General features: G+C 40.3%; 1 protein-coding gene across 7 annotated transcripts in view; it reads right to left on the reverse strand.

The window, feature by feature from the left end:
• Positions 1-1391: 1391 nt before the first annotated feature.
• Positions 1392-16826, reverse strand: part of PTPRC (protein tyrosine phosphatase receptor type C) — a 167789-nt gene continuing 152354 nt past the window's right edge. For all 7 annotated transcript variants that reach the window (XM_083156868.1, XM_083156867.1, XM_083156866.1 and 4 more), the window contains 10 exons: positions 15692-15846; positions 14131-14266; positions 12863-13012; positions 11860-11950; positions 10115-10245; positions 8822-8956; positions 6038-6163; positions 5466-5641; positions 4669-4804; positions 1392-1920 (listed from right to left, as the gene is read on the reverse strand). In XM_083156868.1, coding sequence (XP_083012994.1) covers positions 1672-1920; positions 4669-4804; positions 5466-5641; positions 6038-6163; positions 8822-8956; positions 10115-10245; positions 11860-11950; positions 12863-13012; positions 14131-14266; positions 15692-15846 — 1485 coding nt within the window. In that variant the 3' untranslated portion in view covers positions 1392-1671. The remainder of the gene's footprint in view (positions 1921-4668; positions 4805-5465; positions 5642-6037; positions 6164-8821; positions 8957-10114; positions 10246-11859; positions 11951-12862; positions 13013-14130; positions 14267-15691; positions 15847-16826) is intronic.

The following is a 16826-nucleotide window of genomic DNA, read 5'->3' on the forward strand; positions in this document are numbered from 1 at the left end:
ATAAGCATAATATGATTACTTTAATATTGCTGTTCACTTGAATTTGGCCAGTTCATGCGCTGTGTCTGAATAGAATTATCTACCCTATCTCTCAGAAATGTCCTATTTTTCTTAGGGCAGTAATGGCCCATACACACTGGGCAACTTTGAGCTAAAAGCCACTCAAAACAGCAAGTTTGAGTGGCTTTCAGCTCAAAGCTGCCCAGTGTGTATGGCCTGGCGATGAGCGGTGATGCACGCTCCCGCATCATTGCCGGGAAAGCCGCTTACCTGCCAGTATTACCAGCAGATGAGCAACTTTGAGGATGGCTGTGCATAGCGCTATGCAAAGCCGCCTGCCCCCCGCTGACCGCGCTGGGCAGGGGGGAAAGCTGCTCAGTGTGTATGTACTGAGCGGCTTTCCCCTCAGCGATGACAGCGGTCATCCCTGTCCACACACGCTGGGCATAATCGCCCAGTGTGTATGGACCTTTACAGTACATTACAACTACAGCTAAAATATGGAATAACATTTTTAAATATATACAGTAGAACGGGCAAAATGTATATATACTAGCTCAAAAGCTGTAGAAAACTACTGAGAGCAAATTTTGTTAAACCCAATTTTCATAAATATTGAGATTTTGTCTTGGCAAATATAACCAAAGGCAAAAGCTCGTCCACATTATGCTATAAGATCTGCAGTTCCCTATTGAATTCACTCAGTATGCGCACTTCTGTATATGTGCAAATCCTGCCTCAGCGGTTTACAATGTCGCCGAGCCATTCGCAGCAGGGAGCGGTGGCGGCACTGGGACATGTGAATGCCTAGTGTTTCATGGGTGTCCCCACGAAAATGCTGGACATTTCCATAGGTTCAATATGTGTGCAGGCTGATGCCTGCCAGGGGTGGACGGCTGATGTCACATGACGTCAGCCGCCCCAGCCTTGTCTTCGTCCTGGCGGCCACAAATATAAGTCAGTCTCTACTGACTAATATTGCAACGTCAGGGGGAAATCATTCGATGGTCGGCGACCATCGAATGACTTCTCCTGCTGTGGACACATGCGAGGGGATGCGTCTTCGCAACATATCCCCTTGCATGGTTGCGAAGGGATATGGCGGCATGGAGGGCGGGTATTTGGCACAGCAGCGTCACAGGGCCACAGCTTACCAACTCAATTAGAATGACCCTTAAGTGTATTTTTACACTACTGCATTGTAAACAAACACTATGGGTGAGATTTAATAGGATGAGAGATTCAGAAAGTGAGAGATTTGGGAAGAAATCTCTGTTTTTTTTAAAGCGGCAATCATTTACACTGCAAAATCAAACTGGATTTGCAGTGTAAATGATTGCCGCTTTAAAAAAACTGGAGATTTTTTCCCAAATCTCTCACTTTCTGAATCTCTCATCCTATTAAATCTCACCCTTACACTCTATGACACATCAAGCTGTGGTATTTGCATAGCTACACAGCTGTTAGTCCAGGCTTAGACTAACAACGCCTGGTGTGCACAACATGTTATTCATTGTTGTAGACTTGTACCGCAAATAATGTACACAAAATATACACTTTACATTTCCTTTTACAAAGAGTATAACATAAGGAACTGGCTTCTTGGTTGACCAAAAAGACCCCAGGAATAAAACATTCCCTCTATACTCTTCATTGTAGCTATGGTTTTTATCATTCATCTATTCTCAGTGTTACTTCAGGACTGGGTCCATTGGGGACTGCTTCATCTTTCTCAGGTTTAGGTAAGTTGTCCTCTCCAGAAGTCGGTATGCTGGATTCCACCTTGTTTACTTCTGGAATGTTGTTCTCCAATTCATTCTGTATCTCCAGTTTGTCTTCTTGATGAATAGATGACTTCACCTGACCGTTCTGAGCAGGCACAGTGCTGGCTAGGGTGTCATAGAGAAATTGATACTGCTCCTAAAGATGGACGAAAAAAACACTTGTATATAGCATTTACTTGTGGCATGTATATACCATGAGGAATGTAAGCATTAGTCAAATAGCTTTTACATTTATTTTGTCTAAATCTTGAATACTGGAGAATTAGCGCTTGTGGTGTTCTCAAATAAAAACTCAGTTCATGTGAAAGTAATCACAAAGAGTTAATGTCACCAAATGCAGGTATCCATGAACAAATGGGATAATTCCTGGTAGGGTCCTCAAATAATCAGGTCCTCAATGATGATGTATATTATGAAATGACACAATAAAAGAAATATAGTGCAGACCTTTTTAAACAAATAAATTTAATATAGATGTGCACTTACAATTTCTATGCTTCATATAAGCATGTAGATAAAAGTCGCTCAAGGCAAAGACTGCGGTCCAATGGAAAGTTCAGGGGCACAGCACTCACACCAGGTCCGGATACTGGGAGAAGTAGAAGCCCAAGAATACCAACAGCCAAGTCCGTTTGTAGCGATTTAAACAGTAAGACACGCCAATGGCGTGTCTTACTGTTTAAATCGCTACAAACGGACTTGGCTGTTGGTATTCTTGGGCTTCTACTTCTCCCAGTATCCGGACCTGGTGTGAGTGCTGTGCCCCTGAACTTTCCATTGGACCGCAGTCTTTGCCTTGAGCGACTTTTATCTACATGCTTATATGAAGCATAGAAATTGTAAGTGCACATCTATATTAAATTTATTTGTTTAAAAAGGTCTGCACTATATTTCTTTTATTGTGTCATTTCATAATATACATCATCATTGAGGACCTGATTATTTGAGGACCCTACCAGGAATTATCCCATTTGTTCATGGATACCTGCATTTGGTGACATTAACTCTTTGTGATTACTTTCACATGAACTGAGTTTTTATTTGAGAACACCACAAGCGCTAATTCTCCAGTTTTCTCACTTGTTGTACCATATGTTTATATTGGGTGATTATTGGATGTCACCCTAAACTGTTGATAAGCTGCATGTGTGTTGTGCGCACCTGTTCACAAACTATTTTTTATTGTACTAAATCTTGAATACTAACTGTCTGTACAACATAAATACTGTAAGTAGAAATCAGCTCTATGGACTCTGATATGATGGCTCCACAATGTTAACAATCAGAGAGATCCCTCACCCGGTTCATTACAGTTATTTTATCTCATAACTGCAGCACCAGATAACAGATTGTAAGAAAAGCATACTGTAAAATCATATGAAATTGTGCAAGCAACGAGGAGTCCCTGCTTAATGTACGTTAAATATATGTTCACTAGGGTGGTCTAATAAAACGCACTTTGAAAATATTGTGCTCTTACCCACTAAATTTTAACATATCATTAAAAAATAAGTTTAAAACGAAAAGTTTTTTAAAAAATATATATTTTGAGTCATCCCAAGCAACAACAAACGCAGGTGGCGCACACAAATGAACGGAACAACTGCCACCCACAACAGAATGGAAAATTACCGAATGGCTTATTGCTATGCTTCTGGCAACTTGCCTTCAATAGTGTAGCTAACCTCAGTTATATATTTATACAATTATATAGTTCTGTATCAATAATTTCAGTATGTGCAATTGGGCATTTGCACACACTGAAGACTGATCCTTCTTGCATTAATCTGAAAGTATCCTGTAAATAAAATAATTTCCTTTTATAGCCCATTATACAGTGTCTCTATTTATTTTTCATTCCTAGGGCTCCAATTATGAAGCTGAAAAAAAGCCTATTTTGTGGAGAACAGGGCTTTTCAGCTTTGTGCAATTCATGGAGCAGGATACCATGGAGAAGCGTGTTACTTCTCCTGTGGTACCCCTGCTCCATGCTGGAATCACATCCCCATACTTTTGTATGGTGAGTGCAATTTCATAAAGGAATGGAAAGCCCAGCTTTCCGCTCCGCAGGCGGGTACAGACTCGCCATCTGAGTCCGCATAGTCAGACCAAATATGAATCAACATATTGTAGTTGGCAGAATTTGCAGCTTCATGTTTTAGCCAATGGAAACACAATGAAACTTTTCAAGGCATTTGGAGTACAAGAATTTTGGGAAACTAATGTGACAATGTGGAATGACTGTAAGATTAGAGGCATGTAACCAACGATGTGGCCGAACAAGGAGTCACTCTCGTTCAAGAACTGAATTGTAAAATAACCAACGATGAGGATGAACTGCAATTCCTGTTACAAGTGGTTTCTGAGCATGGAAAGGCTTATCCTGACTGCAGCAAGAAAGGCCTGAGAGAAACTAAGAATAATTTAACTCCCCGGCGGCACTAATAGTTTAAACAGTAATATTAGTATATACTGTATGCTGCAGAGTATTTGAATAAAGTTTAGCACATTAAACAGCATACTGTAAAGCACAACAGAATATGCTGCGCTATATAAGAAACTTTAAATAAATAAATAACATTTTAATATTTTAATAATATTTTTTCGTAATTTTCAAAATATGTAATTTTTTTATTACTTTATGGTAAATTTTCAGTTTCATTGGCTTGGGATGGCTCACAAATCATTTTAAGAAATAATTTATTTGTGGAAGCTATTTTTTTATCCAAACAGAACAACTTTCAATGCTAGGAGCACAACTTAAAAAAAAAAAAAAAACATTTTTAGACCGCCCTAATGTTCACATATTAAAAGTATGTTGTAACTTATAATGTCTTCCCCATCCACTAAATCACTGTTTGTACTTATCATGCCCAGTACTTACAAAAGAAGACACCATCCCTGAGCGCTGTCTACGTAGATGTTTCACAGTTTGGAAGACATCAATGACTCCTTCAACATCGGCACTTTCTACAAGATTCCACAGAGCACAGAATGTCCCTGTCAGCTGAGATCCATCACTGGGGAAAGCATCATATAAAGATATTAGCAATTTACTGTAAACTGTTCTTTTATACTCGTGCATGTATTTTGAAGGTCTTAACGCTTTGGCAACATCGTAACTGATGTCCTTTTGCACATATATGCGCAATTCACTCACCATTATATGATTTAACCAGTCTGTGCAAATATGAGTCTGACCCTTCCACAACTCTGTGACAGAAACAGGTTGATCGGGGCGAGCGCTGACATCACTGACCCACCCTTAAAATGCCTGGGCACGCCTGCATTTTTCTGACACTCCCAGAAAATGGCAGGTCAAACTCCAACTTCCTGATTGTCAAATTATGAGGGGATTGTGATAAGATATTTTTACTAAATCTGTTGCTATTTTGGCTTGCACAAGCACACTACAATCCATACGCAATTGCCCATTACAGGAAGGGGGGGCTTATTATGCCCTGTATAGGAGGGTGTTATAGGGGCAGAACCTGTCAAGCTATGTGGGCAGAGAGTGTGGTACTTTATGTGTGTGTTTGTGGCTATGGAGCAGTGTTTGTGTGAGCCTGTGTTTCCTGGTTGTGTGTGTGTGTGCATGTGTGTGAGGAAAATGGGGAGGAGCCGACACAAATTATTTACCTTTGCTCCTTGGTCTAGAACAGGCACAAGACCTAGTATTACCTGCAGTGAATGAGAAGAGGGACTGATTTGTCATGTCTGCTCTGTTCTTTCATTGCTTTCGGTGGAATGTCCTTTCTCAGCTTCTCAATCATCTCCAGCAACTCTTTGGTCTTACTGGAAACATCATCCTCCCAATGTCCATAATGGAACTGAGTGACCGTTCTTACATCTTTTCTCTAAAAGCGTAGAAGAAATGTGGAGTATTACTAATAATAATGTTTAAAATGTAAATGTAAGTCATGTTCAGGTAAATAGAAATGGAAAACTTCTAGATCCTATAAACTTACAATAATGCCTGCCAGTCATATCTCCTAAGCATCAATGCCATTTTTTGGTGCCTATTTACTAAGCCTCAGAAAAAGTGGACAGAGATAAAGTCCCACTAACCAGCTTCTGTCATATTTCAAACACAGCCTGTAGCATGGCAGGTGATAGCTTATTAGCTGTTGCTTTATCTCTCCAAGGCTTGGTAAATAGAACCCAAAGTTACATGATAAACACTCCAAAACTCTGATGGACAGATCATAGATGTCATGAGATAAGAAATGCAATAGAAAAGCATATTATCATACCTTGCTACATCTGACCTCAAAGCAACGCTTAGTATAGCTGCCACATGAGCTTTCATTGGTGAGCTCCACCTCAAGATCATCATATGTCTGGCTTTTCTCTTTCCAGTATGGAGCACAGGAATCTTCCTGTAGAGACACAAATATCATCCACAAGAGTCAGACAAAAGTGGCTTATTACAGTTACAATATGGCAAAGAAAGTAATAATTTGAAGGAAAAGACTATCTTAAATCCCAGTTTTCTTCTTTGCACCCACTAGACATTGGCTACCAAAGGAGAACAAATCCTGATTCATGCCCCTTACATTTTTTTGTAATTTTTCCTCCTAGTAATGCATACTAGAAGGAGGAATTACACATTAGGCCATGCAATGTAATGCCCCTAAACAATATGCACAATACCATGCAGTCCCTTTAACAATATGCACTACACTGTAATGACCTTTGCACCACATTTTGCACCACACAGTAATATCCCCTGCACCATATTAAGCCATACATAGTAATGTCCATTGAACCATATTATGCCCCAAACAGCAATGCACCCTGCACCCTATTAAGCCATGTATAGTAATTCCCTTTGCATCATATTATGGCCTACACAGTACATGACCCCTGCACTATATTAAGATATCCACAGTATTGCCCCTGATACTTTATTATGCCCCACACAGTACTGCCCCGGACACCTTAATAAACCCCACACATTAATGACCCACAGTATGGCTACTTTTAAATGCCTTACTCATTGTCAGGGGTTTCATATCTCATTCCATCTCCCATTGTGGTCAGTGCAGCATCTCCCTGGCTCCTCAGAAGTCCCAGCACTTCCAGGTACCCGCTGTTCTCTCCTTTGCCTGTTTGCTAGAGGTCCTACTGGTCTTCTAGCATATATAATTTTCCTTAGAGATGCTAGAGGTCTAGTAGGACCTTAAGCATCTGTCTCCTCTAACGTGGTGGCCATTGGGTGCCGGACAGGGTCCCGACAGTCGGGATCCCGACAGTCATTAACCCGACGTCGGGATCCCGACTGTTAAAACACCGACGGACGGCCGGCGGCTATTTTCCCTCGTGGGGGGTCCACGACCCCCATAGAGGGAGAATAGAATAGGTGGCGAGCGTAGCTCGCCACCGTGCCCGCAGCGTGGCGAGCACAGCGAGCCCGCAAGCGGCTTTGTTGCGCTGGCCACGCTGTCTGAGGCCAGGCAGTCGGGATCCCGACGTCGGGATAATGACTGTCGGGATCCCGACTGTCGGGATCCCGACTGTCGGGGAGTCAAACCACACCCGTGGCCATTTTGGGTAGGGCAATATACAGCAAGACAGCATGGAATACTGCTGCAGACACTGACAGCAGCACCCTGTGCGATTACAAATCATGTCTGGTCCTGGCTACTGTACATGCAATCTTACTATTGCACAGCATTGTCAACTTGTGCATTCTATTATTATTAACATTTGTAATGTACCACAGTGCTGGACAGCAGTGGAACATCATACAACTTTCATCTTGCAGTGGTAGCATTGGTAACATTCTTCTACCATACATATAGCATGCAAAACATTATGTTTACACTTCAATCAGAAAAATCCTATTTCTGTTTTGTTGTACACCAAAATAATCCACAACAACATCTTCCATTATCTAGACTTTCTCCTTATCCTGTATAGAATACAAGTGAAAACTATCACCCTCCTTTACTTACTAACTGTTTAGATCTAACAATTTCTCAAGTCCTGTCCATCAGTATCCAATGCTGTAAAAGCTCCTTAAACTCATATCTGTTCATTAACACTTACTTGTCCATCTCTGAATGGCTCCTACAATGGCACACCTTGCCTACACTTTAACTCTCACTCCATCGCCCTCTTATGTCTCTGCCCCTCATTTTTTCATTTTATCTTTCTCCTTTCTTGCCTATCCCATCTTCTCCTTCTATAAATTCTGGTCACCTTTTATCATGTCTCTTGTTTATCATGTCATTGTGCTACCGTTTTTTTGTTATCATGTGTTTTTGTTACCAGTCATATATATTATTTTTAGAAGGTGATTTTTGGTGACAATCCCTTTTTCTCCCTTCAAACTTAACCAAAATTGATAAATTAAGTACCATTTTAAAGATTAAGTTCTCCGCTTCTGAAGAATTGTTCATTTAGAATTGTACATTGTATTGTTTGTTTAAAAATCAAATTTAAATATTGACTTTTTGCCCTAGAGTTCTTTATTTGGATGCGTCGATACGGCACGGCTAAGATGATCCGTTTGCTCGGCTACTCGATTGCACCATCGAATACAATATACATTCCACACACTAATCTAATATTTTATCCAAAGATGTTTTGTAATTTGTTTTATATTATCCTTATGCACCATTGTTATTTGACAAATAAACAATGGCTACAAATGAATCGGTTCTTCTTTTCTCCTACTACAAACCTCCAACCTCGCTATAAAATAAATAGTATTTTATTTGCATGTGAAATTTTCCCACGGGTCACCTAGTATGTTCATATTTTACTTTGTTTAGCTTTTATTGGTTAATTACGGTTATTTATACTCTTCTTCTCATTATAGAGTGCTGCTGTGCTATGTGAAGCCTTATAAATAGTGGATGATGATAATAATAATATCACATTTGTAGCAGTGGTTGGAAAACTGGATGTCTCTACATTCCTGCAAGTATATGGCACAAAACTTGTAACAAGGTTAAAAACAACAACTTTATAATACTTCAAAATCCATTTTGTAAGAGTTATGTAGAAAGTAAATCTATATATATGCTCACGCTGTTCTCCTGTTTAGGTGTAGACAGCATAACAACCGCCTTTACTTTCTTTTGAAATATCATTTTCCAGAACTCAGGAAGTGTGTGTTTTAGGGGTGATTGGGCTGCAATGATTTCCACTTTACCCCAGTATCCCTGAAAAGAAAGAACAAAAATGATAAATAATAAATTACATATCACTTATCTGACAGCTAGGGCCTATGTTTCATCATGGCTGAATTTGTTTGGAAATAGATTATGCCTTCTTAAATGGATATTTTACATACTGTAGTAATTGTATCCAAAAGATTACTTCAAAAAGTTTTAAGTGGTATGATTGCAGCATAGTAGACCACTTTATGGTTGCTCTCTCTGGGAGTGTGCTGGTATTTGGTTTGTGGACAGATTTCATGCATGTTTCTTTTACAGTACATTTGTAACGGGTGCCGGACGGGGTCCCGACAGTCGGGATCCCGACAAGCATTCACCCAACATCGGGATCCCGCCTGTCAAAACACTGACAGCCGGGTTCCCGACGGCCACCTGCTATTTTCCCTTGTTGGGGTCCACTACCCCCATAGAGGGAGAATAGAATAGGTGGCTCACATAGCCCGCAGCGTGGCGAGGCCAGCGAGCCTGTAAGGGGCTTAGTTGCGCTCACCATGCTGTCTGGGTCCGGCCAGTCGGGATCCCGACGTCGGGCTAATGACTGTCGGGATCCTGACTGTCGGACCCCTATAGCACACCCATTTGTAACCATCTCTTTGACATTTATAGTGGAGAGGCCTGCATAGATTACAGTGATCTGTCCACTGCTTCTTTTTTAATGGCTTCGCCATCATATTTTTATTTCAATTTGCTATCACATTTTAATTGAAAGATCAAAATGAATGGCATTCAGAGCTGCAAAATCACTGGCAATGGCAATGTCTGTCATTAACTGTCAGTTTAAAACCAAAACTGATGGTTAGTGAATTTACCACATGTCCTCATGGTAGAATTACTGTCTGTAGAGTGAATGAGGCATGAGAGCATATTTTTATATTAATGGAGGTTAGTAGTCTCCTTTAAATTCATTATCACTGTATCATCTGATTGACACCTTTTTTAAGATAAATACATAAACTTTCTGCATTGGTAGCTGTACTCGTATCATTATAGAAAGATGATCTCTCTGGCACCACTCTACTAATCACTCTAAAATATCAGTAATCAGTTAAGATCTAGTGAAACAAATAATAAAGATTTGTTTAATGACACAGTCATATCCATAATTATTTGACACATTGCTTCCATTAGTGAAAATGAACATACTGTTATGTATGATGCATTGATGTAGATAGTATCTTCACTTTCACTGTCCTCATCAGAAGAGTGCTCAGAATCCTCTGCATGGTTATTTTCTGGTTCATCGTCCACCTTAACGTGAACTCGGTTAAATTCATCTGGATTAATATAAAGAGAAATGTGTCTCACAGAAGAGCCTATTATAGTTAGTTACACAGTCAGTGTGCCATCGCCCATATGTATAACACAGTTTTTTAATAAACTCGACATTAAATATACAAAATTCCCTTATACAGTCTAAATCATTATTTATTTCAAGGAAAAAAGCCTCCAGTTACCTTCAACAATAGGTTTTTGTTTGTCATAGTACATTAGATTATGGGTTTTATATATAAATATATATATATCTATATATATATATATATATATATATATATATATATATATATATATATAGATATATATATATATATGATTGCTAAGAGCAACACATAGATGATATAGACCACCATGCACATGTTTATCATTATTAAAGGATGACTACTTTGCTCACCTAAATATGTAAGCATATAACAAGTATGGTCACAAGCAGAAGTCAGCAGATACATAGGACATCAGTATGTAATTGATATCAATAAGTCAGGCCTAATTGTCTTCATTTTTTAAATCTCTTTTATGTATATTTAACCCCAACAAGTATCCTCACTCACAAATGGCCTAAATGTTATTGTTATCTCTTCTTGGTCTAAAGGGCTTCTAGTTCGCTCCACAAGATTGCTCAGCACAGCGATGTGTGCTGAGCGATCTGTCAGGGACAGTGTTATCCGCATTGCTATGGCACTGACACACGGAGCCATATGGCTTAGAAAATGCCCTGAAATCGCGTGTAGGCCCCAATAGAAAAGAATACTTTAGGATAGATTTACTTTCATCTATAGCAGCTGATTTCCCTATCTCCAGTACGGTATGTAACTGACCTATTACACAGTCCCTTCAAATCAAAAACAAGTTCCTGATGTGGTTATTTACACAATAGGCCATGTTAGTAGGATTGTGCCTTATCTTACGGTATGCAACATCATATAGTTGTTGCCCCAAAAAATGTAAGCTTGCATTATTGTTATTATTTTGTTTTCTACAGTATATCCTATTATTTTATTTTCCTTTTAATCTCCTGTATTGTGTTATATAACCCGTTTGTGTGCTTTTTAAAGACTTTTGCTTTCTTGCATTATGATTTTTAAATTTGACAGTGTAAATATCTCTTCATAACGTTCTCCTTTCTCTTCACATTTCTATGACCATTGTATTGTCGCAGCAGCATCTACAACTTTATGATAATGCTGTGCCACCGAGCAAGGACAGCTCCCATGCAAACCCCATAGAGAACAGGCTCATTGGCACCTGGAGATGTCATCTTCAAGCACCAGCAGAGGAGTTAACACTGCAGTGTGCAGAGTGAACTGTGCAAATGGGGTCTATCCTAGGTCTGACCTGGCTTCGAACTGTGATCTAGATACCGGGTCATACTCTGGGTTTTGGTCTGAGAGGGGTATTAGTTTGCCTGTGGCGGACTATGGGTGGCGTTGGTTCCCAGAGTCCTATGGCCTCCAATAATGAAAAATCCCTTATTAGATTACTAGTTGACAGACCAATACAAAAAGAGTATTACACCGAACATCCATTCCCATCAAACTACTCAGTGCAGGTGGGAACAAATATTGAAAGTAATATATCCTATATACGAGAATTAGATATACTGGGACACTTACATGGAACAACTGAGGAGTTGCGGTTCTTGTCTTTATTGTCTTGATGGTTACCTCTGCCTTGTGGTCTCCAGTTTTTATATGATGGTGATCGCTGAAAATGTCAGTTTTTATTTTATTATTATGTTATTTTTATAAACTATTTAAGATAACATTATTTAACAATAAACTGTAAAAAAAATATTAATAAGTACATATGTTTTTACAAGATGAGTTATCATTACAATAAGCAGTTTCACTTTCAAAATATACAACCTACAAGAGGTTCACATTTCCTGGGGTACTAATTACCTACACTGGAACTGGAACTGAAGAAAAATGAAAGCTACAGAACTGTACTGTATATAAAACTTGTGTTAAATGCAGTTTGTAAGAACAAATTCATGGTGTGAGATATCATTAAGCTGCATCATTTAAGGGCGGACACTGATAAAAATTTGAACCCTTTAATTTTAAGATCATTTAAGATTAATGGGAACATTGGTAGATTTCCCTGCCATGAATTCTTAATATAAATGTAATTGTATGGTTATTTATATATATATTTATTTTAATTGGATACATTCCTCAAGTATAGTAAGTGAGGAATTGTCCTGAAGTTTAAAATCATTTTTGTATGTATCGATTTTAATTGGTGTTGCACTTCCAGGTCTAGAACATGCATATACTAACATTTAAATTGAATATAAACATTAATCTGTTAGTAATTGTGTGTTTTAGCCCTGGAAGTCCATTGATTAAGAGAAATTTTAATTTGATCAACATCAACAAAATAATAATAATACATGACATTTGCTGTAAAAGGCAGATGCAACAGATGAGGAAACTGTCCGACACTGTCTTGGCTACAAACATGTGCTTACCATACAGTATATAAACTACCACAAGAAAAGGGAATCCGAATTATAGTATGTTATAGATTATATATTTCATGTTGCTTATGAAAGTGTCTAATCAGGAACAATATAGTATTTATCTCCATGGTAAAGGTTTCATCCCATCTTACCTGGAACTCACACTTCAGTTGTGATGGTTCAGAGGGAGTTTCTGTCTTTTTAAGGTTGTTGAGTGTAAGTGGTAACTCAGCCATATTGACTTCTGTCTCACCAAACTGATTATATTCCACCAAGGACTTGTGTATAAAGATGTATTGGGACTGTGAATCAAGGGGAGTCAATATAAATGCAAATAGTAGTATAGCTGCATTTTAATACCCAGCTAGAATTATACACAGTAGCAGTTAAATATCTGGACAGTGGCGTAACTATGGTGCCTCAGAACCCACGGTAGCTTGGGGGAGCCAGCGCCAATGAGGACCGTGGGGCGTTATGTAGCTTCAAGCAGTGGATGCATCGGTACAGGATGCTGCTGCTGCCCACGGTCCCAGCTGCTGGCAGGGAAGGTGCAGTGCAGGGGTGCAGGAGGCTGCTGCTGTCTGCCATCCCGGCTGCCAGCAGTCAAGGTGCAGTGCAGCGGTTTAGGAGGCTGCTGCTGCCCAAGGTCCCAGTTGCTGGCAGCGAAGGTGCAGTGCAGGGGTGCAGGAGGTTGCTGCTGCCCGTGGTCCCAGCTGCCAGAATTAAAGATGCTGGAGCTGGGACCCGAGCAGCAGCAGCCTCCTGCATCACCACATCCGGGATCGAGCAGCAGCCGCATCCTGCACTGCCAGCAGCTGAGACCCCAGAAAGCAATGTCTTTACCACCAGCAGCCGGGATCCTCGTCAGCAGCTGCATTCCGAACCTTCATTGAACCAGGGTATGAGAGGTGCCGTGTGAAGGAGGAAGGGCGAGTTGCAGGGGCACATATTTTCCCTTTGTTGTCTAACCAAAGAGCTGGGGGGGGGAGGTGCCACAAACTTTTTGGCAGGGGGAGCCAATTTTGTAGTTACGCCACTGTATATGGATAACAAGATTTCATACCATAATGTAAAGGATTGCATGAAAAAGCAATTACAGGTTGAGTATCCCTTATCCAAACTCCTGAAGACTAGAAGCATTTTTGGTAACGGATTATTCCGTATTTTGCAATATTTGTATATATCAATGAGGTATCTTGCAGTTATGTTGTATAAACACATCAACCACATGAAACAAGGTTTTAAAACATGAAACAAAGTTTGTGTACAATCTGAGACACTGAAATTAAATGCCAAGCAATCATTCTCCTGCATATATTTAGTGCCAGTTACATGTTATTTCCCCAGTAGTGCCAGTTACAGATGTACCTAATCGTTTTTTTGGTCCATTTGGATAACGGATATTTGTTTCTATACTCACCTCAACTTGAACCATCAGACAGCGCTGGCGTCTCAGCTGAACCACATATCCATAGACATCCACCCTTCCCTCTGCCTCCAGACCCTCCAACATGGCATCAATGCTTATATAAGTTCCTGTGCGCCCAACACCAGCACTGGCAACAAAAACATAAAGGAAGTATGACCACTATAAGGACATTTGTATGTAAAAAAGTGGCATAGCAATAGCCCCCACAGTCCAAGCATTGGCTAAGGGGTTCCGGCACCTATGTGATGCAGCTCCCATGCAGTCTGGCTATTTGCATGGAAATCTGCTTAAAATGCTTCTCCAAAAACATTCTCTGCCTAGGAGGAGGCAGATGGTAAGGCTCCCACCGTACCTCTAACGCCTGCTAAGGAAGCAAAGCACGTACAGTGTTACCTGGAAGTGCTGGGATTCCTGGCACCGCTAGAGAGCATGAAACTCCTGGGAATGAGCATGAAATCCCTGGCAACCATTCTAATAAATGTATGGAGGGGCATTAACTTTTTTGTCAGGGGTGCAAATTGTATAGTTCTGCTACTGTATAAAAGGCGCTAACATGATATAGAAAATTACAATTTGTGGCCAGCAAAATGCTGAAGAGGGCGGGGCTGTAATCGCGGTCAGTAATAAATAACATACTGTACGAGTTTAGGGTCTAATTCAGACCCGATCGCCAAACACCTTTTTTCTCAAATGGACCATGCTACACTGCAGGTGGGGCAGATGCAACATGTGCAGAGAAAGTTAGATTTGGGTGAGGTGTGTTCAAACGGAAATCTAAATTGTAGTGTAAGAATGAAGCAGGCAGCATTTGCCCTGCACAAAAACAAAATAACTCACCCAAATCTAACTATCTCTGCACATGATACCTCTGCCCTTACTGCAGTGCAGTAGGGTTTTGTCCAGTTGAGAAACAAAATGCTTTGCAATCAGGTATGAATCATATCATTATTCAGAAGGAGGGGGTTATGGGTTCATTGCATTATATTATTCTATACACAGATCAGTCTCCATAATTAAATATAAAACCACCTAACTAGTGTAGTACAAAAGGGGCGTGCCCGGGCCGCCCCGTGACGAAAAGGGGCGTGCCCGGCCGCCGGAATCACGCAGAGGAGTGGGCACAGCCAGCGGCGTCACGCAAAGGGGTGGGCGCGGCCGGCGGCGTCATGCACAGGGGGCGGACCCGGCTACCCGGAAGGCTGTACACTGCCGGGAAGTGCCGGGCATCGCTATGTACAGCGGCGCCGGGCTTCCCCGGTCAAAACAGCGGGGACAAAGGCAGGCTGGTTTAGCGGGGCGCTGCCAGAGGGGCAGGGCGCATTTTTCACTTTAAAAATCGGGCAGGGCGCAGCGCCCCGCTAAAACAGCCTAGCGGGAACACTATGTACTGTATGTTAGAGGGGTTTTTAAAATCACATATGCCCTCATACTGTGGCACTGGATATGAAATATCACATGTATACCTAATGGGCTTCAATTATCACTAGTATTTGCATTTTTGCTATTATATGCTGATGTGAGGCTAATTTAAAGGACTGAAGATAATAAATACCTGCAATGAACAATTATTGGACCACTGAAAAAATTACTTAAGGCATTAACTCTTCGACGCAATTTGAGCAATAAATTGGGGTCATCAGGAACGCCATGATCTGGCCAAACGGTGAACTGAATGTGTGTGATATCCCGCTCTGATTTCTCCCGTTTCTGTGCAAAGAACAAAAAACAACAACACGCCTTTTACTGCTATCGAAATGCAACTTACTGTATATAATGAGCATTAACATTTAAAAAATTTAAATGTAAAAAATATTAAAATAAATGTACTAAAATGTTAATATAAATGTAACCTGTACATTGCATCTTCACACATAGGAATATTATGCAATACCAAATAATATTATATATTTACATCTTTAATCTGTTGCAGTACAGAGATGCGCCTCAGTCATTGATCTGCACTAACTTATCAAAGATCTGGCCAGACTTCATCACTGAGTTTTCCATGGAATGACATTCAAAGATTGCCATAAACAGTCCTAGGACTCAGGTGAAATGCATTACTAGAGATCATGAGGATGATTCTGGTTGGTTTGCAAAAGCAAACTCCTTCTTTAATGGACAAAACCATGTGCACTGGAGGTGAGGCTGATGTAACATGTGCAGAGAGAGTTACATTTGGGTGGGGTGTGTACTTCTAACTGATATCTATATTGCAGTGTAAAAATAAAGCAGCCAGTATTTACCCTGCACAGAAACAAAATAACTCACACAAATGTATCTCTCTCTGCACATGATACATCTGCCCCCCTGCAGTGCACATGGTTTTGTCCATTAAAGGAGAATTCTGTCAATTTAAATCAATAACTCAACTGAGACTTCTCAATCATTTAAACCTGCTCTAGGACATAATTCAGTATAACGATGCAGCAGGTGTATATAGATTCAGTATATACAGTAGAATCAAGGGTGAAGGCAACACTCAGGATACATTAAATACTTTATTCCATGTGTTTCATTTCATGGACTAAAGTATACTTGAATTCTCCTGAGTGCCGCTTCTATACACAGTGGGCCACACCTCATGTGGGCACCGGAGCAAGCATTGGCCTTTTAGTTTGAGAGTGCCGATGTCACAGTGGAGTATAGACCCGAACACATGCACACATATATGATATTGCTACATA

This window comes from Crinia signifera, chromosome 8, assembly GCF_055691185.1.
Source record: "Crinia signifera chromosome 8, ASM5569118v1, whole genome shotgun sequence".
In the NCBI taxonomy this organism is placed as follows: domain Eukaryota; kingdom Metazoa; phylum Chordata; class Amphibia; order Anura; family Myobatrachidae; genus Crinia; species Crinia signifera.